At 46.8% G+C, this 21582-nt stretch overlaps 1 protein-coding gene across 2 annotated transcripts in view; it reads left to right on the top strand.

Annotated features, from left to right (window-relative positions):
* The window catches only part of FLT1 (fms related receptor tyrosine kinase 1), a 188294-nt gene that overhangs the window by 157037 nt on the left and 9675 nt on the right, over window positions 1-21582 (top strand). For both annotated transcript variants that reach the window (XM_036018359.1, XM_036018360.1), the window contains exons 20-29: window positions 476-589; window positions 2418-2506; window positions 6100-6256; window positions 6681-6778; window positions 7446-7568; window positions 9139-9250; window positions 10835-10934; window positions 18414-18519; window positions 18784-18926; window positions 20703-20787. In XM_036018359.1, the coding sequence (XP_035874252.1) occupies window positions 476-589; window positions 2418-2506; window positions 6100-6256; window positions 6681-6778; window positions 7446-7568; window positions 9139-9250; window positions 10835-10934; window positions 18414-18519; window positions 18784-18926; window positions 20703-20787 (1127 nt within the window). The remainder of the gene's footprint in view (window positions 1-475; window positions 590-2417; window positions 2507-6099; window positions 6257-6680; window positions 6779-7445; window positions 7569-9138; window positions 9251-10834; window positions 10935-18413; window positions 18520-18783; window positions 18927-20702; window positions 20788-21582) is intronic.

Genomic DNA, 21582 nt, shown 5'->3' with positions numbered 1-21582 from the left:
TAGAGGGAGAAAATAACACATGGAAGAGATGTTTGCAGAAATGGCCATTCTGCTGTTGCAGGTTCTTGTGCTCTCTCTTTGTAATTCCTCAAAGCAGGGGAAATTGAGAAAAGGAGGTGAGCTGTGGCCACACCCCTTCCCGGAAGGAAGGTTTGGAAGGAGGGAAGCCTGGAAGGTGCTTCCACAGGCTCCCTGCTCTGAGTCAGCGCATTCCTGAGCAGGACTGGGTCCACAAAGAGGAAATGTGCAGTGACTACCCCAACACTGCTCTGGGCCTTACTGCAGCCAAAAGGATGTTGGCTCAGGAGAGTGGGAGTAGCGAAAACAGTCCTGGGACTTGGCCTTTCTGCAGAATGTGGGGGAGTTAATGAAGCAACAGTTTGAGCACTGACAAACATGGAGGACAGGGATGCCACCTCTGGTGGAAAGAGTCCCATTGTCCCTCGACCTTGACTCTTCCTTGCTTCTCACACAGAGGGGGCCACAGCCAGCGAGTACAAAGCTCTGATGACTGAGCTCAAGATCTTGACTCACATTGGCCACCACCTGAATGTAGTCAACCTGCTAGGAGCCTGTACCAAGCAAGGAGGTAAATGTTTCATCTCCCCATTCACGTGCTGAGATAGAGTTCTCCAACATGCAGCTCTTTCTCCCCACCCCTGTCCCTCATCACCTGCCGGAAAATGGCCTTTCAATAGGTCCAGAGGAAACAGTTTGTCACCTATAAAAGGGGGTCCCCATCCTAGAAATGCCTTCTCTGTACAGTTAACTTAAAGGTCCCGAAAAGGACCATCTTGTAGATCACCTTCCACAGGCTCAGGGTCAAGTGGAGGGCATTTTTTATTTGATGGTGACTTTGAAGGAGTGTGACCAGAGCTAAAGTAAATGCATAGAAGTTTGCGCACACACTCCTTGAAGCTTCACCTAAAGGAATGAACGTTCTTGAACACCTTTCTGTCTTCCCTTATGGCAAGGTTACTGCTTGGCTGTGATCGCTGCTTGAGCCAGAAGGAAAGGTGTAAGGTCCCTGTACATAGAAATGTTTTCCAAGCTCAACAAAGGTAGGAGCGGTGAAGGACAGCTGGGAAAGACCTGCCGGTTGGAAGTCGCAGCGGGTAGAGAGAGCAGCTACGCACTAGGGAGGCCAGAACTAGAGAGAGTCCTAGGGACACAAACAGCCCGCCTGCTTTTCTGTCATCCTTGAGTATCGACAAGTTATAAGCTCTTTCCATGCATTTACCCTGGCTCTGGTCAGCCTCCTTCAAAGTCACCATCAAAGCTGACCACGGCTAAGCAGAGAACCTGCCTCTGCCTGTGTCTCTGAGCTCCAGGTAGCCGGCTTCGGGATGGAAGCCCCTCCTGAGTGCAGGGTTGCTGGACCCCTGGCAGGCAGCCGAGAGGCAGAGAATCCTCCTAGGTGGTGGGGAGACATACGACCTGTAGAAGCAACTTCCTGTTCTGTAACCCGAGGGAAGAGGAGGTGCTGTCAGGGTTTCTCATGTACACTTTTAAACCAGCACAGTCCTGGTGACCCTCTTGCTTTCTTTCAACCAGAAGTCGTTGGCAAACCATGGGTCCAGCCTGTGAGCTTAATTTGACCATTTTAAATGGTTGAGGGGAAAACTCAAAAGAATCATATTTTGTGAAGTGAGAATTATATGAAATTCAAATTCATGTGTTCATAAAATTTTATTGAAGCACAGTCTTTCAATTGGTAGTATTGTTGGCTATGGCTGCTTTCACACTGTAAAGGCATTAACTGAGGAGCTTTATGGCCTACGAAGCCTAAAATATTTACAATCTGGTCCTTTACAAAAAAGTCTGATGGCCCCTGCTTCAGCCTTTCTTACAAGCCCCAAGGCAAAGGCTGTGCAGACACCCCCAGCGGCCGTGCGAGGGGCACAGACAGGGCAGGCGGAACCAGACTCTTTTCACAACGGAAGGAAGGGGCTGCTTGACAGTCCTGGGGCCGGTGTGACAGTGTCTGAGGCCCCTGCACTCGCTAGGGTCCTGCAAACAAGCAGAGGAGGTGGCTGGCCGTTACAGGTAGAGCCCTGGTTTGGGACCTCTTCTCCTCAAAGTTCCTTCTTTTTCCTCTTTTATTTTTTTTTTCTGTTTCTCCCACCCCCCAGCCCCAACCCCCAATTGTCTCCTATTCTTTTTGTATTTTTTAAGTATAGTTTATTGATTATGCTATTATAGTTGTCCCATTTTTTTTCCCCTTTATTTTCCTCCGCCCTGCATCCCCCTCTCACCCTTTTGGTATTTTTTAATTGAAAAAAAATTCCCACCCTAAGTTGCACCTCTAGGCCCCACGAATATAAAGGCAAGTCGGTCTGAGGTTTCTCAGGCCCACCGAAGGCTGGCACACAGCTGGCCGGCTTGGTGTGGCTGAGCTTGTGTTGTTTCGGTTGCAGGTCCTCTCATGGTGATTGTTGAGTACTGCAAATATGGAAATCTGTCCAACTACCTCAAGAGCAAACGAGACTTATTCTTTCTCAACAAGGTAAGGAATTTAGGGGTTGGAGGTTAAGATAGCAATGACTTTCCATTTAGGCTGTAACAGTATAAAGCAAGAGAAATCTGCATATTTCCATTAATGACTACATTTAAAATTCAGTGTCTGTTTCTCCCTCCTTTTTCAAATATTATTGAATATTTGAATATTCAAATATTCAAATGAATAATTTCAAATAATTTTTCAAATTATTCATTTTTCAAATAATTCCTTTTTCAAATAATATTCCTCCCACCCTAACACATCATACTGTTTTGGTGGGCAGCACAGAGAATATTTGGTCTCAGTGTGCAGTGATAATTTGGGGTTAAAATTTACTGGCCATCTATCTAAATACCTATGAAATCATCTTGATAGCTCTCTCTCTCTCTCTCTCTTCTGCTCCCTCTTCCTCTCCCTCCCCAGATACACACAGGCAGACACAAACCACTTATTTACTTGTTTTTTAAAAGATGACAGCAAGTGTAATTGTCTCAGTTTATTATACTAGAGAAATTAAGGACTCAACCAGCTGAGTGACTTTACAGTCTACAATAGACCAAGGATGAGTCCCGAGAAAACATGTTCTTTCCTTCCTGCTCCCCTTTCTCCCACGTCCCCACACCTTCACACCCCTGTCACCCCTACACGCACACTGAACCAGCCTTATCCACTAAAATAAAAGAAGCACTCAGGCCTGCGTCCTAAGGGCAAACCAAGTTTAAAAGAGATTAATGAGTGGAGGAGAAAAGAGTGTGATAAAACTGTGCCAGCGTGGCCCACCCCACCAATGGGCATCCTCCTCTGGTCTGGAGAAGCTCAGGAGACTATGGTTCAACACTATGAACTGATAATGAGCAATATAGGTGATGAGTCCACACAGCGTGGTGGCTAAGCACCCGGACTCTAGAATCAGACCGCCTGTGTTTGAATCCTACTTCTACCACTCACGAGGTCTGGGGCCTTGAGCAAGTTACTCCGTCTCTCCAAGTTTCAGTTTCTCACTTAGTAAATGGAAGTAATGACAAAACCCAGCTCAAGGGATTGTTGGGAGAATTGAATACATTTAAGTGCTCAGTGAATGTTCACTATCATCATCACCAGCACTGACCCACTGAGATGGAAAGGTTGGGTGGGTTCAACTTAATACAACTCATACATGCCACTGGCCTGTATGATTTGTATTATAGATTAAGTGTCTAACACCCATGAATGCTGCCCATCCCTGGCACACGGGCAAGAGGCGTGATGTGGCATACACATAAGGACAGCCAGCCCAATCTCTCATCTCCTAAACTTTGGCCCAGCCAAAGATTCAGGTGTTCTACTTGACAGGCAGCATATATGCAAAAACATGTTTTCTCACATTTTAAACCATGCCCTCTCATAATTAGAATGTTAAAGCTGAAAGGGATCTTTGTGATCAGCTAGTTCACACTCTTACATTTCAGATGTACCCAGAAAAGTCATGTGGTTGACTTACGAACAGATACCTACCAAGTGATGAAGTTGGGGAGAAAGAACCCAGCTCTCTTCTCTCCCCTTCTAATGCCTTTTCTGTGCGTGACGCTGGGTAAGGAGGGGAAAACATAAGAAAAAGCGGAAAGTGGTGCCCTGGGCTAGGAGCAGTTCAGACTCCCCTCAGTCCCTGAAATCCTGGACTGGCTTCAGGAAGAACTAAGCCAGCAGAATACCCTAGGGATCAGGGCAGGATGGAACGTTTGGGTTCATGCGTCCTTTGTTTTGAAGAGTTTGCTTCCTTCTCTGGCTATATTTAATGATCCACCACCCTGTTGGCTGGCGGAGCCTAGGGTTTTCGTGGAAAACACATGGCTGTATTTCATGTTTGGAACCTAAAGGAATATAAAGAGAAGGTGAAGGAAAAGCCAAAAGGCAAAATAGAAATGGGATATTTTATTTTCCAAATAAATCACTGTATTCTGACAGAGTCCCAAAAGTTCAGTAAATCAACCTTTATTTAACAATAAGCAAAGCTGAATATACCATTGATTGAGAGTCAGGAAGAGGGTGAGGAGGCTTGAGTTGTGAGCTTGGAGACATGCTCCGCTGAGACTTCTGGGAAAGTGCAGAAGGCCGCCCAGAGAGCGCTGTCACAGCCCGGAGCTGCGAGTGGGCCTGCCCAGCACTTTCCTCCCGACACCCTCGACACCCTCGTCAGCACGCTTCCTCTGCTGCCTTCTGTCCTGGAGAGAATCTCATAAAAAATAAAAGTCCAGTCCCCCGCTGAGCAGAATGAATTCTAACTGCCTCGGGGAGACGATAACAAAAGCTTATATTCTTTACCAGCTCTCAGGTGGGTCAGCTGGGGTGGCGGTGGGTGTGCACTCGAGGCCTGCCTCCCCTCCTGTAGCACCAGAAGGTCTCTTTTCCTGGGAAGGAGCCCGACACCATCCATCGCCAACCGTGCATTGCCAAGTCGCCACCCCTCCTGCAGCTCCCTCTTCGGTCCTGTGCTTGCTCCCACTGTGCCCTCTAGTGGAGGGATCACTCCTACTTTGTGACATTTCTAGGAAAAGCCAAGGAACCTAGCACTGCCACTCGGCACTGAGGGGTCACGGGGCACCATGGAACCCCAGTCCCTCTAGGTCCTATTTCAGTCTGGTCATCTAGCAGAACTGAGCCTAAGTACATGGTCCCATCACGAGGCCACTGGGAGTGCTAAATTTCTGTCGTCTTCGCAGTTACTAGATGAATTACTAAATGTGGTAAAAATTTTTCCTGGTCCCAAAGGAACACCCAGAGCAACAGCTCCTTTTCTGTGAGTCAAAACACAATGGGATGATAGAGCTTTTCAGATGAGGAAAAGGAAACCCAGAAAAGTAAGGTGATTTGCCCAAGATCACATGCTGAATGGCAGAGCCAGACCGTACACCAGGGCCTGGACGCTCAGTCCAGGATGAAGGGCCTGCTCTGCCCCTGCTGGGGTCAAACTGTATCTTCGTTTTCATTGGAGGGGAAAAAAGTTCATATGCCCTCCTTTCCTAAGGAAACCAGAGAAACTGATAACTATAGCCCTCTCCTATTCCTCCTCACAGGGATTACAAAGTAAAGCCCCAAATTCACTGGGGACCCTTTCCTATCATCCAAACCATCTTTAACAAGATGGTGCATAGTAGGGAAATGTGGTTAAGGGTACAGGCTACAGATGGCTGAACCTGAGTTCAAGCTTTGCCATTTACTAGCTGCATATGACTTTGGTTACTTGACTTCTCTGTACCTATTTTTAAGTGTATAAGCAGGAACTATTTCACAGAATTGTTGGAAAGATTAAATGAGAACATATACCTAAAATTCTTAATATTCTGGCTCACACTGAATAAGCTGTCAGTGAGTTCCAGCTGACATTAATACCCCTTCATCCTACCTAAGATGCTGTCTAGAAGCCCGGTCAAGAGCGGTATAGACTCACGACCCCAGGAGCAGGCAGGTGCCTGGCCACCACAGGGCCCTGGCTGCTCACTCACTCTCCCTTGTACAGAATGACCTTCTCCCCACTCGGGCAGTGGCCATCTCGATGGACTGTGTTCCCCATTTCAGTCTGGAGCTCCCTTTCATCTGTGTCCTTCTCGTTCTGTGCAAAGGATGCAGCATTACACGTGGAGCCTAAAAAAGAAAACATGGAGCCAGACTCGGAGCAAGGCAAGAAACAGAGACTAGATAGTGTCGCCAGCAGCGAGAGCTTCGCGAGCTCCGGGTTTCAAGAAGATAAAAGTCTAAGTGATGTTGAGGAAGAGGAGGGTAGGTATTAATAATTCCTTCCTGTCTTACAGTCCGAGATATTTTTACAACATACTGCGCATCTCTGAAATTTTTTTCTTATTTATCACCCTAATAAACATCCGTGGGAGACTCGAAGGGTAATGTCCTGAGGAGATAAGATTTGAATTAAGATTATTTACAGAGTTACTAATTTGGACAGGGAACTCTGTACAATTGTCTCCCCTCGAGCCTTTCTGTCTTAACAGACCCCTACGCTTTGGTAAAACAGGCCAGAGGCCTGGAAAAATCTCTGCTATTTGTACCGAAACTCCAATGCTCTTGAAAATGAACTCTGATCCACTTGTTGGTTTCTTTTATGTTTTACTAACATTGTTTCAGTGAGCTGGGATTTGGCGGGATAGCAAGCACCATTACAGACTGCTGTGGTTTTAATGCTTTCCAGATTCCGAGGGTTTCTACAAGCAGCCCATAACTATGGAAGACCTGATTTCTTACAGTTTCCAAGTGGCTAGAGGCATGGAGTTTTTGTCTTCAAGAAAGGTCAGTCTTGCTCTTCAGTCTTGCTCTTCATTGTTGTTCTTGCCAGGCCTTGGCATGTGGACACTCACATGGACAAACATATGTTTGCTATAAATCCACTTCTCTTAGTATTTGCTTACATCCTTAAATATAAAGTAGACATCAGGACAAATGCCCGAGTTTGTCCTGATAGGAGTGAGGAATTCTGAGAACACTGAGTCTTAGATACCAAGGGGTAGAACTTAACTCCAGGGAAAAATCCCACCGGACAGTCTTGGCCTCCATTCTCCACATTGCCCTCCAGTGTCTTCACAACACTGGCCAGAGCCACAGCACACACCACTTCCCGGGAGGGCCCGTGAGTCTGACCGGCTCTGCAGCTGGATCACTGTCCGATTGCCACAACTTAGGTGCAAAGGCTGGGGGGACGCTTTGCTCACTGAAAGAATGCGGTTGCAACTGCATTGACCAGGATGCTGGAGTCAGGCCTTGCTTTGGCTCCAGGGTCTCCGGGGGCCACTATTTGTGAAGAGGCCCTCCACGTTTACGGTGACTCCGTGAGCACTAGGGGTTGCTTCCGGCATGTCACAGATCCTCAAAAGAAGAAGAAGAATGACACTGACAAGCTGCAGGAAATTAGTCAGTTAGATTGAGGAAACACACTGATTATGCAACTGCTTTATTATAGTGCATTCATCGGGACCTGGCAGCGAGAAATATTCTTTTATCTGAGAACAACGTGGTGAAGATTTGTGATTTTGGCCTTGCCCGGGATATTTATAAGAACCCCGATTATGTGAGAAAAGGAGATGTAAGTCAGTTTGATGTTTATTTGACTCTTTTCTACCCTATCATTTTTAAACCACAGACCAAAGCCCTTGGTAAATGTTGACACTTCCTCAACAGTGGCCCCTGAAAGCTGTTGTGTGCTTTCCAGGGAGACAAGCAGTCCAGATGGGCTGTGTCCCGGAGAGACCGCAGTCTCGGGTCCTGTTCCTCCTGACCCCCGCCCGGTCCCTGTCCTCCGGGCAGTGCTGACCGAGCATGCTAACCTGAGAAGTGTTTAGCAGGACCCTGGGCTCCTCCCTTTGACTCCTGTGGGAGTTTTCAGAACCACTGGAAAGAACAGCCTGGACTCTTTCCCTCAAATAAACCCGGGTGATTGATTCAGCAGGTGTATGCCTCTCAGGAAAGGGTGGGGGAGGTACTGGTTATTATCTTGCTGTGGAGGAAGCTGTGTGTCCCATCCCGCCCCCACCCCTGCCTTCCACCCCAGCATCGCCCTGCTGGCTCACACCGGCTTCCCTGCTTGTTTGTGGACATAGTGTTATGTTTCACTTTTGTAAATGACCTCCTGTGTCCTCCCTCCTCCGCTGGTACCCTGCGAGTCTGAGCCTGAGCCTGGGCTCTGCTGGTCACTCTGCAGTAGTGCTTCTCAGACTTCAGTGAGCACACAGACCCCCTGAGGGGCTTGTGGAACTACACTTCTGCTGGGCCCCAACCCCAGGACTTCTCATTTAGGAAGTCTTGGGTGGGACCTCAGAGTCTGCCTTTCTAAAAAATGTTAGATGCTGCTGACACAGTCGGTCCCCAGGACTCTACTTGGAGAACTAGTGCTTCATGTCTCTTTTTATAAAAGAAAAAAATCAACATACTTCCCTGGGGAGCCCTGGTGTGCAGAGGTGGCGGCTACCTGTGTGTCTCTTCTGTTCATCTGCATCTCTTTCAGCCACTCTCTCCCCGACCCTCCTGTCGCATTGTCCTCTGTCTCTCTCCATTGTCCTGTGCTTCCAGTCAATTCCCATCCATCTAAAGGGCAAGGCCTAGTGCACTGGGATTCCTGCGACCTAGAGGAGAACAAAAATTTGTCTGCACACTTGAAAATCAGCCACATGGTCTCCTAAATACTGCCTCTCACCTTCTTTCTTCCCAGTGTCTTTGCCCACCACCCCCATTCAATGACTTTTAAAATTCCGCAGCTTTGCATGAGAATGCCTTTCAAAATCGTCCTTCCTAAGAAAACTTCCTGGAATTTATGGATTTCCAGGATGTCTTCTAATTCAAAGCACTATTTTCCAGGTTGCTGTGGAGTGCAAGTTTTGGGGGGAAATGATTTTACAGAGTCATAGAGTCAGGACATACAGGGCACATAGGAGGGGCTCACTAAACATATATTATCTTCCTAGGAGTTGGTACAGCACACAGCTCTCTCTTTTAGTTTAATGCTGCATGTTATAAGAGTTTCTCTGTGTTTGAAAACCATAACTGCTCTAGGAAATGATTTCTGGGCCAAGTGTTATCCGGGAGGTGACCCTAGGGGCACTTGGGTTGAATGTGCTGTGTTTGCATGTTCTGCTCAAGGCCCGCTTCTCCTCTTCCAGACTCGACTTCCTCTGAAATGGATGGCTCCTGAATCCATCTTTGACAAAATCTACAGCACCAAGAGTGACGTGTGGTCTTACGGAGTACTGCTGTGGGAAATCTTCTCCTTAGGTAAATTTGGGGGAAGGAAAAAATCAAAAAGACCTGAACCAAATGCCTGTCGAGTGTCCTCTGGTTAGATAGGACCTTTAGGTCAGCATCTGAGAGAACTGAAAGGCATGGCCCATGCAGAATCTCCGATGCGGAATGGTGTGGGCCTGTGTCTCCCGGATAGTAACGCTGCCTCACCCAAACATGATGTCAGACAGCATGAAATCTGAAGTCAGGCATGCAGTCAGCCAGTCTGGCTTCTCCTTTTTCTGTCCTTTGGCCGCTTCTCCTAAACTCCTGAAACACCCCGATCCTAGTGCCCTTCCCTCCCCTCTCTCGGCATCATGCCTCTTCTCAGAATTTTCTAGAAAAGGCCCCAACAAGCACGGTCCCACAGTGTTAGGAACCAGAGGCCTTTCTAGTGCCGCTGACATTAACTCAGCCTGTCCTGGACACTGATTTGTGTGGGCTGAGTACACGGGAGCATGGCCTGTGTTCATTCTGCTTCCAGCCACATCCACTGTGGGTGGCTGGAGACCATGTGCAAGGCCCCGAGCACAGAGATGTGCACACAGCCCACATCTGCTTGCAGACACACACCGCTGCTCTGAAGCCTCCCAAGTGTGGGGTTTAGCCAAGAGTCTTTTGGACTTTGCCAAAAATTTGCCTTTCAGAGCAAATAAAAATCATGCAGTAACATCCCTGGTTTCCTGTAATGTGTGAAAATCATTCCCCTGCTTTCGATGACAGGCACCTGTTGCTTCCAGTCTTTGAAAGCAGCTTGGCGGCCACAATGGCCCCGAAGTGACACAGTGCCAGCACTGCACGCCTCCCAGCTGCTTCCTACCAGCAGTAATCACTAGAAAGCACAGGCAAACAAATGCTGAGATAGATGAGGTTCGAAGTCTGAAACAGAGCGGACTGGGAGGCCTGGTTCACCACTACCTCTAGCCAAGAATATCCCTGAAGGAAAGGTTACACGGGCATCCTGAACAGTGAAACTAGCAAAAAGCAAAGTCTGGACGCCTCTGGGACCCTCTGGTCCACAGACTCCTGTCCACAGGCAACCCCTACCTTCAGCCTACTCCTGGAGCTCAAGACCCCCCTTTCCCTTAGGGCCATCGTAGCAACTAGGCTTCCTAGATCCCAAGTTTACAAGAAAGTAGTGAATTAAAATCATTCTCACTGAGGTGTCATCCACAACTGACCTATTCTGAGTCCTTTGGTCTTTTAAAAATAAGGTCATTAACCCAGGGAATGAGTCTCTTGAGGTGGGATTTCTTTAGATTCCCTCATGGGGAGAGGAAAGGGACCCTTTAGATGACACCCTCTCTCCTGACCAAATGGACAGGAGTAGCCACAGGAATGACCTGGGGCATCAGACACACAGCTGCACGGGGACAACCAACCACAGGTGTGTCACTAGTGAGGCTTTGCTGAGCTTCAGCATGAACTGTGCTGTGTGTGGAGATCCATTGCAATCACTGGGAATTTATTACTAAACCATCACTTTAAAGGGAGGAAACGGACACTGAGTTACCCCTCATGGTCTTTTGTGCCCCGAAGCCATAATGTGCCCTGTGCTTTCCCCATTGTCTCGTGCAGGTGGGTCTCCGTATCCGGGAGTGCAAATGGATGAGGACTTCTGCAGTCGCCTGAAGGAGGGCATGAGGATGAGGGCTCCTGAGTACGCCACCCCTGAAATGTGAGCCCTTGGTCTCCTCCTTTCCCACCCTGACAGCTCTTGTCCCCACAGGACACCTCAGAAAGGGGATGTTCCGTTGAGTTTTAGCCTCGATGAGGTCCAGCTGCTCAGGTAGTATTTTCCAGAAGTGAGGCACATTGTCCTCGCTTCATCCTTACCTGTTTCTTCTCTTGATCATGGGCATGACTTTTCAAGACCTCTGGCTGGGAACTGAAGTCAGAAACTCAGTGCTGGTCTGAATCCAGGCAAAACTAGCAGATCACTCAGGAACTGAATGTAAGACCTTGTCCTGGTGCAGAAAGTGGAAGCCAAATGCACTAAGCAGCCACAGGGATGAAGGGCTGGTAGCCACCAAGACCAGTCCTCTATCCGCACTGAAGACCAGTGAGGGGGTTGGTTTGGAATGCAGTGGAAGAGGTATAGGAAAGGAAGAGGGACCTTCCTCATGGAATTAGTAATTATGCTCCCCAGAGGCTACTTGTGCAATAAGACTGCTTTAGGCTCAGTTTAGGAATCGTCTGGGCAGCCGTCTGGAACTGCTTCTTGCGATGGCTTCCTGCTGTGCAGCCCCGTGACTCCAGGAAGATGCCGGGCTCTGTGTGAAGGTTTCTCCATTGTTCAGTCCTTGCTTGCCTCTCTGGGATGCTCTTTTTTCCTGTAGCTTTGTGGATGTTTTGCACTTTGAGTCCTGAGCAGGAATGTGATGACATTTGCAGTTTTGTTGAGCTGCTGACAAGGACATGGGCCTGCCCAGGGCGGCACCACCTTTCCTGAACTGACAGGCGGCCCCCTCACCCCGCCCACACAGTGGGTCCTGTCAGAAGCCCTGGGATGGCCTTTGAGGAGGAGTCGGAGAGAACGAAGGAAGTGGGGGCTTGGCCAAAGTGCAAGGTCGAGGTCTCTTTCCTTCATGTCTGGAGACAAGGCTAGGTCAGATGCAGGATGAGGACAGGAAACTCAGGCCTGTGAAGGCTGAGTTAGGGGAGCAGCCTTAGTGCAGAGAGGAGAGAGGGGACAGAGTGGACCTGTTCTTGTCAGTCTTACACGATGGTGTCCTCATCAGGAACATGCAGGGAGCTTGAGGCAAGGCTGGGGACAGATATATCAGCTCTTGGGCAGCATTGGGGTGGTAGTGTTGGTAGTATTGCAAGCATCGGGAGATTTTTTACAAGGATATTTTATTTATTTATTTTTAAAGGGGAAGGGAGGGAGAAAGAAAGGGAGAGAAACATCAGTGTGTGGTTGCCTCTCGCACGCCCCCTCCTGGGGACCTGGCCTGCAACCCAGGCATGTGTCCTGCCTGGGAATCAAACCGGAGACCTCTTGCTTCTCAGGCTGGCACTCAATCCACTGTGCCACACCAGCCAGGGTGCATTGAGAGTTTGTAATTACTTGCTTCATTTTACTTGGTGGAGAGAGGCAAACCCTAGGAGATCTGGTTTAAAATGAGATTACTTTACATTTTCGGTTTTCTAAATGTTTTCCTCCATACCGTCTCATGTGAAGTTCCCAGCAACCTTGAGGAGCAGGCAGGCAGATATACAATGTGACTTTGATAAATAATGAAACTAAGCCTCTGAGAAGAGAGGTGATCTGTCCACTATCGGCGAAGTAGTAGAGGAGGCAAATTTAGAAGCCAGTCCCTTGGGCTGGTCTCCCTAGATCCCAGGACTGTTAGATTAGGAATATAGCCCATGTACCATAGAAGAAATGTTTTCCAATATGTCCACTCGTGATCTGAATTAAATAGTTCCTTCCACTTTTCACATAATGTGGAAATCACGAGTGTGTTATTGCTAACAGTAGTAGTAATAATTGTAGTCATTAGTAAACAATGCTTAATACTTATTTCGTGCTTATAAAGTGTCAGGCACTGTTTATAGCACTTTTAATATATGTTAATTTTCCTAATGCTCATAACAACCCTATAAAGTAGGTACTGTTATTATCTCCATTTTACGGAGGAGAACACCAAAGAGCATAGAACATCTAAGCGATCTGCCACATCGCCAGTAAGTTCAGCAAACCCAGTCTGACTCCAAAGTCCACAGAACTGTGCTACGCACCTGCACAGTGTATTTCCAATCCTTACCCCGCTCCTGGTCCAGAATAACTGTCCAGCTATAGAGTTGTATCGACTTTGGACTCAAAGCTCCCTTGAACCTCACCAAACCTTCGAGTCATATAACCTTCACATAACCCTCTCCCAGGTCGCCTTGGTACCCAGACAACCCTTAGAAAGGATTGTTTCTTAGTTCTAGGGGTTTATTTCAGAAATGATAGAAAGTACGAAGCAGCTGTTTTGAAATGTTGGTTCAGAAGGCCGGAATTCAAACCTTGAGCCATTCTCAAGCGTTTGGAAGCTTCGGGGGTGAGGACGCACACAGTACAGCTCTCAGAACTGGAGTTCTGCGACCTGAAGTGGCCTGAAGTGGCGCGCGCTTGGGAGCTCGGGCGACAGCTCCGACAGGAAGCTCTTCCCATAGGCTCCTCGCCCCCAGCTTGTTGCAAGGACTGTTGGGTTGGGTGCCCCTGGTGCCCTTTTACTGCATTAAACTTGTTTACTCAGTGGTGTAAAACTGTTTAATGCTCAGGTGTAGGTTTTCTGCCCAGAGCCAATTTAATCAGATGCCTTTCAATATGGGAATAAGCACTTAATGTGTTTTTTTTCCTTTTCCTTTAATGTTTGCTAAAATGATTGCATTGAATTTTAGTCAGGAAAATGGAAACTGGAAATCAGAAACCAAGAATCAAAACGCAGAATAGCAATAGCTGTCAGTGGCCTGTCTTGCTAGTCTCGGCACAGGAGACCAGAAGAGCCCTGCTCACAGTCAGAACCCCCAGCGGCCTGCGGTGGGAAATGGTGCTGGCTGCAGATGAGCTGGGACCTCTTACCAGCACTCCTGCCTCACGGCCCCTTTTTGTTTTTCCAGCTCAAACCTTTCTTGCTTTGACTTCCTTTTATAGGTCATCGACTTCTATGGTTCATGTTCCTCCAGTGGCCTCCGAGTTCTGTTTATTGCTAAAGATACAGGAGCCTTGGCCTGTTAGGCTTGACTGTGGTCAGGTGGGAGCAGGCCAGCCTCTGCCACAGCCCGTGCACCTTGGGGTGGGGATCTGACTTAGTTCTCTAGTGACCCCCTGCCTCTGTGGCAAATACATTTTTGCACCTATCTTAACATTAGTAAAATGTGTAAACTTACCTTAAAATGAGACTCACATAGGATTGTGCAGACTGCCTGTCTTACACTAGTTCAGAGCAGGCTGGCCCCGGCGGCCTGAACGAGTGCCTTAAGCCTTCACCGCGAGGCACTGCAGCCCCGGCCTGTGTCTCCCAGAGAACAAGGACCATGGCCCCGAGTTAGAGTTCCCATCCTCGTTCCCAGTCTGCTCCGTCTATAACTCAGCCCAGTGCAGTGGTCTCAATGCCGGCCCACACATCACACTCACCAAAGGCCCCTCACAGCTCTCCGAACTGGTTGGGCCACTCCACATCCCTCAGGAGGGAGGCAGAATGGGTTCAGGCTGAAGCACAGGGGTGAGAGGGAACTGGAATCACCTCCGAGAAGGGGAGGAGAATTTGTGATGCAGACAAGTGACCTTCATGAGCTCCAGTTCCCAATCAGAGGCTTCGGACATCTGCTTGCTGGGTCCTCGTCAGCGAGCAGAACCTCAAGACCAAACTGTGAGGACAGCTTGCTCGTCCAGACCAGTGCCCGGGGAGGGTGTCTGGAGGTCACACAGTGCACCTCTCCCCTGGGCGCCTAGAAGTTCATCCCCGTGTTAGTTCAGAACCTTAGGACGCATCACCTGAACCACACTGTTCTGCTGGCAGGATTGTTTTCACTGAGTGGTGTTTTTTTGCCATGAAGGCTTCGGGCCACATTAAAAGACGATGTAGGAGACACTCCCACAAAACCGTTATTGCCCAGATAGTAATGATGCTGAGAGGCATCTAGGAGGGCCTCCTTTCAGATTTCAGTTCTGGAAATGGCCATCCTTCTTCCAAGTTAACTAATTTGTTTCAAGCTTCTGGCTCGGGTGTGTCAGGTAATTGATTGTGCCTCCTTTTTTCCAGCTGCCTGGGAATCATGAAATAAACTTTGCATATTAACTATGTCTGTACTTCCACCCTTTTAATCTTTATTTTACCTTCCTCCTGATACTCTCCCTCTCTTTTTTAAATCTTCCTATATTCTTAGTGTCTTTACCAGCCACTTCATATGCTTTGACACCAAATAGGGGTATCCTTAGGAGACAACCTGAAAGCACGCAGCAGGGAAGCGGCAGAGGTCAGAGGGCACTGGTTTCCTCAGGTGCCCCCCCCCTCCCTGAGAACGGCCTGACCTCCTTCAGCTTGGACGCCAGGCCCTGAGCTGGGAAAGGAGCATGGCCATAAGGCCCCCACCTAGTTCCAAATTCTGAGCCCATTCAGATTTTGTAAAAATATAATAAAAATAAAAATATATTTTATTGATTAATGTTATTACGTTTGTCCCAATTTTTCCCCTTTTGACCCCTTCCACCCAGTACCCCCATTCCCTCCGGCAGTCTCTCCATGGGTCATGCATATAAGTTCCTTGGCTTCCCCATTTCTTATACTGTTCTTAACACCTCCTGTCTATTCTGTCCCTAACAATTTGTACTTCCTAGTCCCTAAATTTTTTCCCCCATTCTTCCCCTTCCCCCAACTAATAACCTTTCAAATGATCTCCATATCTATGTTTCTGTTCTGTTCTGCTTGTTTGCTTAGTTTGGTTTTTAGATTCAATTATTGACAGTTGTGAATTTATTGCCATTTTAATTGTTCATCACTTTGATCTTCTTTTTCTTAAGTAAGTCCCTTTAACATTTCATACAATAAGGGCTTGGTGATGACGAACTCCTTTAGCTTTACCTTGTCTGGGAAGCAATTTATCTGCCCTTTGATTCTAAATGATAGCTTTGCTGGATACAGTAATTTAGGTTTTCATCACTTTGAATACTTCTTGTCAGTCCCTCCTAGCCTGCAAAGTTTCTTTTGAGAAATCAGCTGACAGTCTTATGGGAACTCCTTTGCAGGTAACTATCAGCTTTTTTTTCTGCTTTTAAGATTCTCTCTTCATCTTTAACATTTGACATTTTAATTATGATGTGTCGTGGAGGCCTCTTTGGGTCCATCTTGTTTGGGATTCTCTGTGCTTCCTGGTCCTGTATGTCTATTTCCTTCACCAAATTAGAGAAGCTTTCTTTTATTACTTTTTCAAATAACTTTTCAATTTCTTGCTCTTTCTCTTCTTCCGGCATCCCTATGATTTGAATGTTGGTATATTTGAAGTTGTCCCAGAAGCTCCTTAACCTATCCTTATTTTTTTTAATTCTTTTTTTTCTTGCTGTTCTGATTGATTTTTTTTCCCCTTATGTTTCAAATCATTGATTTGATTCTTGACTTCCTCCACTTCACTGTTGGTTCCCTGTAAATTTTTCATTATTTCACTTAGTGTAACTTTCATTGCTGCCTGGGTCTTTTTTATGCTGTTGAAGTACCCAGTGAGTTCCTTGAGCATCCTAATAACCACTATTTTGATCTCTGCATCTGATAGATTGTTTATCTCCATTTTGTTTAGTTCTTTTCTGGAATGTTGTTCTGTACTTTCATTTGGGCTATATTTCTTTGTCTCCTCATTTTGGCAGCTTCTCTGTGTTTGTTCCCATGTATCAGGTAGAGCTGCTGTGACTCCCTGTCTTAGCTGCATGGCCTATTGTACAAAAGCACAGCAGTAAGTTGGATGGGGCAGAGCTTTAGGTAATCACCAGAGTGGAGCAACCTGTTATAATCAAGTTGATGGAGTCTCCGATATGGTGTTGCCACTCTGTGCCTGTGTGTGGCAGAGGTCTCAGAAAGGGGACAGTGCTACAACCTGACCTCTGGAGTTTTGTCTGAGAGGAAGCTGTCCCCTAGCACTCGCCCTGATGTCAGACACTTCAATTTCTCCCCATATGCCACTGGTACCCTTCCAGTGCTGCACTGGTGCTGAAGCCCAGAGGAAGTGAGCCTGATTAAGTCCTAAGTCCATGGCAGGCCCTTTAAGAGGAGACTCCTGGGAATCCCGTAGTTTCGTCTGCCACCCCAACCCCCACTGGTTTTTACAGCCAGAAATTATGGGGATTTATATTCCTGGCACTGGAACTCTGGGCTGGGTGGTCTGGTTTGGGGCTGGGATCCCTCACTCTCGAGGTATCCCTCCTGATTTTTATCTACCATATGAGAGAATGGAACCACCCATTCCGTATCTCCCCATCTTCATGCCTCTCAATGTGTCTCCACCTCTCCGCCCCTCCTACCCATCTGGATGAAAGTGATTTCAATTCCTTGATTGTCAGACTTCCACACAGCTCGATTTTCTGATGATTCTGGGTGATATTTGATATTTGTTTTGTAGTCTAGTTGTAATTTTTGCTGTGGTTGTGCAAGAAGGCAAGCCATGTTTACCTACACCTCCTTCTTGACCGGAAGTCTCCCCATTCAGATTTTGATCCTACTCAATCAGAGTCCTCTCTAGTCCAAATATCTACTGAGAGAAGAGATTACCTACAATAAGCATGTGTTGAGCAGAGGAAAGAGCCCAAAGAAAATAAATCCTTAAGCCAGTCTTGCTGTGGTGTTTTGCCGAGAGGGGCAGGTAGAGATCTATACTCCCTGCAGATGCTTCCAAGAGAGGGGCCTGATACCTTCACTCCTTAGATGTCAGAGGAGAATAATCACAGAGCAACCTGCTGACATTGAAATCTCGGTACAAGATTCAGCTTCTGTAATATTAAGACAAACATTTTCAGGTCCACAAGCCCAGCCTGTACTTTTTGCCTTAACTGGTAGGAAGCCAGTTTATAATGGCAGCTTTGAAATGCTAGAGGGAAAATCAGCCACATGCAAGAACCTTGCACACAGCCCAGGGAGATGCTGGCACTCAAGGTGCTATGAGTCCTGTACACAGGGCCTTGCCTGTCAGTCTCCACAGCTGAGCTCAACAGTGGGACTGTGAGGACTTGGAAATGCCACCTGTCAACCTCTGCTGAAGCCCGAGAACATACTGAGTGCTGCAAACTATGCACCCACTGATACTTGTGTCTGTGTTAACTTTTTACCTGTAAGGACATCGTCTTTCGGCAGTGAGGGGAGAAGTGTTACACTTCAGACCTGACTGCAAGTGAACAGTGGCTTTTCCTTTCTGAATAACTCTGGGTCAGGGATGGGCTCTGGAGGGTGGTTCATTAGTCTGCCCTTGTAGACGTATCTCCAACTACTGGCGGGACCGGACCCAAACAGCCACTTATGTGGTGGTGCTGCATATGCAAATCTACAAATACAGGCAGATACCATGTACAAAGCAAAATCTTTATATGCATGACAACACCTGTCACTTTGCTGACAGGACATGGAGGGTGATCTGTGTAATGACCCTGCTCCCCAGCCATTTCTGCTGTGCTCCCCCCTAACAGCTATCAGATCATGCTGGACTGCTGGCACAGAGACCCCAGAGAAAGGCCGAGGTTTGCAGAACTTGTGGAAAAACTCGGAGATCTGCTTCAAGCAAATGTACAGCAGGTAAAGCCAAACTTACCTAGAGTATCAGCAGCCAGGTGCCTTTGAGTGTAAGTAAAGGGGGTGCTTTAATAGCTAAGATCAGCAGTTTAAAAAAAATGTGGATGTGTGTGCATGCACATGGGCACACTGTTATCTTTCACAGAATTTTCTTTCCAAACCAAGCTAAGATTGTGAAAGTGACATAGTTGAAGCTGACACAATGTTTCACTGAAACAAGTTGAAGTAGAAATTTCTGCACTTAGAGCTTGATCTTTGGTATTTTAGGATGGTAAAGACTATATCCCACTAAATGCCATACTCACAGGAAATAGTGGGTTCACATACTCAACTCCTGCCTTCCCTGAGGACTTCTTCAAGGAAGATATTTCAGCTCCAAGGCTTACTTCAGGAAGTTCTGATAATGTCAGGTAAGATTTCTTTTCCCCCCAACTTTATAATGTTTTCAGGCATATACAAGAAAAATTGCACCTCCTAAATTTAACCATAGTTAACAGCCCTATTTTGTCTATGTCTATACCAATATATTTATACACAGTCTCTGTGTATTTTTCTTTTTGCTGAAGCATTTGAAAAGAGGTCTAGGCCATTGTGACACTTTGCCCCTAACTACTTTGGCATACATCTTGTAAGAAGGACATTCTCCTGTGTAACCACACCAAAATTATCACACCAAAGAAACAGATATTTTAATATCGTTAGATATTCAGATTTCCCCAAATGTCTTTTACACCTTATTTTCTTTTTTCTTCAGTCCCTTTAGTCTCTTATTCTAAAATAATTCCTCTATCTTTGTTTCAATGACATTGACTTTTTTTCATGTGTAGCCCACACATTTAGCACTGTTACATGTCACACATGTTACTAATCATTATACATGTTATTGCACATCAGCACTAATGATGGCACATGTATGACACTCTGTACTAATGGTTATGTGTGTATCATGTACAATCTGTACACAAATGGTCACACAGACACATGCTGCATGTGGATGGGCACTGGGCTCAGCTTTTTGCATATAGCAACTCCTTCAATGCTCAAAATAATCCTACGGAGGAAATATTCTTATTCATATTATACAGCTGTGGACATTAAGGCTCCATGGAGAATAACTTGCCAAAAGTGTGTGCCTGGAATGGAGCTGAAGAGTTTCTAACCTGGGTGTTCTGACACTCCCTCCCATTCCCATGCAATCAGGACTCTTTTTAGGACTTTGACTATCCTGTGGGCCTTCTAGCATCTTTGTCTGCAACTGATAGAACCCTGGGACTCTGCCCTCAGTTCAGCCAAACTTGGCAGGGGACCAGGGAAGGCATCGTCGGGAAGAGCTGCACAGTCTAGAAAGACTGATAGCTGAGAAGCCCAGAGGCCAACCTAGATTTGTGATCAGGTTGAATAGGTCAGTGGCACTGCTCATGTTTCACAACCAGCCCAAGAAGCTGAGACAGATGGGTCATCTATTTTTTTAAATGAGAAAACTAGCTTGGATTAAATAAATTGTCAGGGTCTGATTGAGTCAGAGATGGGGGAGGGGAGTGTCAAAGTTATTTGGGCCCTTCCAGTATATTGCTTAGCCTTAGGCCCAATAGAGAGCTTACCTAAGAAACTGGGCCTTGCAGATGGTGACAGGGTATCAGGCTGAAAATTTGTCTTTTGAGTAGCCATATGGTGGATAGCTGACCGTCCTCCCTAACAGATCACCAGTAAAAGGCCAGGAGGTATTTACGGGCAAATCACACAAATATTATCCATTTCTGCCAATCTGGAACACAGAACAGAATATGCAAGACTTGCTCTAGTACTCAACTGTGCCATTAAATCAGCTGTTAGACTTTAACCCTTCATTTCATTTATTCCCTCATGTTCTTTTAGAAGGAGGCAGCTACGTGATAAAGTCACATTAATTCTCTGGACATTATTTCTTCTCCTTCATAATGTGAGGTGTTTAGACTAATGGCAGGTCTCTTCTAGGCCTCCCATTTTCTGATTCCACAAGGGGCCAGAGGCCTAGCCACTACTGGGAGGAGTGTCAGGACCCCTAGGGGAACTTCAGTCTCGGGAGTAAGGTGATTCCTTCTGGTATTTTGGTTCATCTTTGCTGGGATGTGGTGCCCATGGTCTCCTGACTAATCAAAGCTGGATGCACTTTCCTGTCTTGATTGTTCTTTCTGCTTCTTCATTAGATATGTAAATGCTTTCAATTTCATAAGCCTGGAAAGAATCAAAACATTTGAAGAGCTTTCACCAAAAGTCATCTCCATGCTTGATGTAAGTAGTGGAATTAGCTTACTCAATGCACCCTGGAAAGCCTTTTGCCAGACTCCACCCAAACACAAACTCTAGTAGTCTGGTGGCTCTCAGTCAATGCGGGCCGGTAATGAGTGGTGGCTGAAATGGCAGTTTCAGGGAGATTGACAACCACACAATTATACAGAGCTCATTTGAAAGGTAATTCCATGTGGCGGACACCAGCCAGTAGTATCCATCGCTGCTGTAGATGCTCGAAAACACGAGAAAACATACACATGGACGACGAGTCCTATGGAGGAATAGGGACGAAACGGCCACTCTCTCTACTGGAGAGTGCCCCGAGTAGCCACCTGAGTAGGCTTTTATTAAGAATACAGATACAGTTTGTGGATTACAGTCTGGCAGGGAAGATAAAACAAGTAGGTAGCTTTCAAAGGGGCTGGCAGATCTCCTGCTGGGATTCTGGGCTGAGATTTTTAGGTTTTCTCACTTTAAAAGACTACAGGACCTAAAAGGCTAGTTTCGTTTCCTGCCTATGCCTTCATATTCTAATTCAAGAGCATCATCCAGCAAGCAGATCTCACAGGATCTTGCATATTCTATGTCTCAGGTCTGATTACCCGGGGGTCCATCGACTCTCGTCTGGACTGCACCGCCCCTAGTATTTCCGCAGGCCTGAGTCGGGCAGAGGAGACAAAGGCTGCCAGGAGACTTGGATTTCTCACAACTAAGAACAAGGACTCAGGCTTTGACAAAGCCGAAGGGGAGGGGTCGATGTCGATCACCCCTTCATTTCCACAGCCCCCCAAGTCT

The sequence above is a fragment of the Phyllostomus discolor genome, chromosome 2 (assembly GCF_004126475.2).
Source record: "Phyllostomus discolor isolate MPI-MPIP mPhyDis1 chromosome 2, mPhyDis1.pri.v3, whole genome shotgun sequence".
Taxonomy (NCBI): domain Eukaryota; kingdom Metazoa; phylum Chordata; class Mammalia; order Chiroptera; family Phyllostomidae; genus Phyllostomus; species Phyllostomus discolor.
Note: the sequence above shows the minus strand (reverse complement) of the source record. Positions and strands in the feature narration are given on the sequence as shown.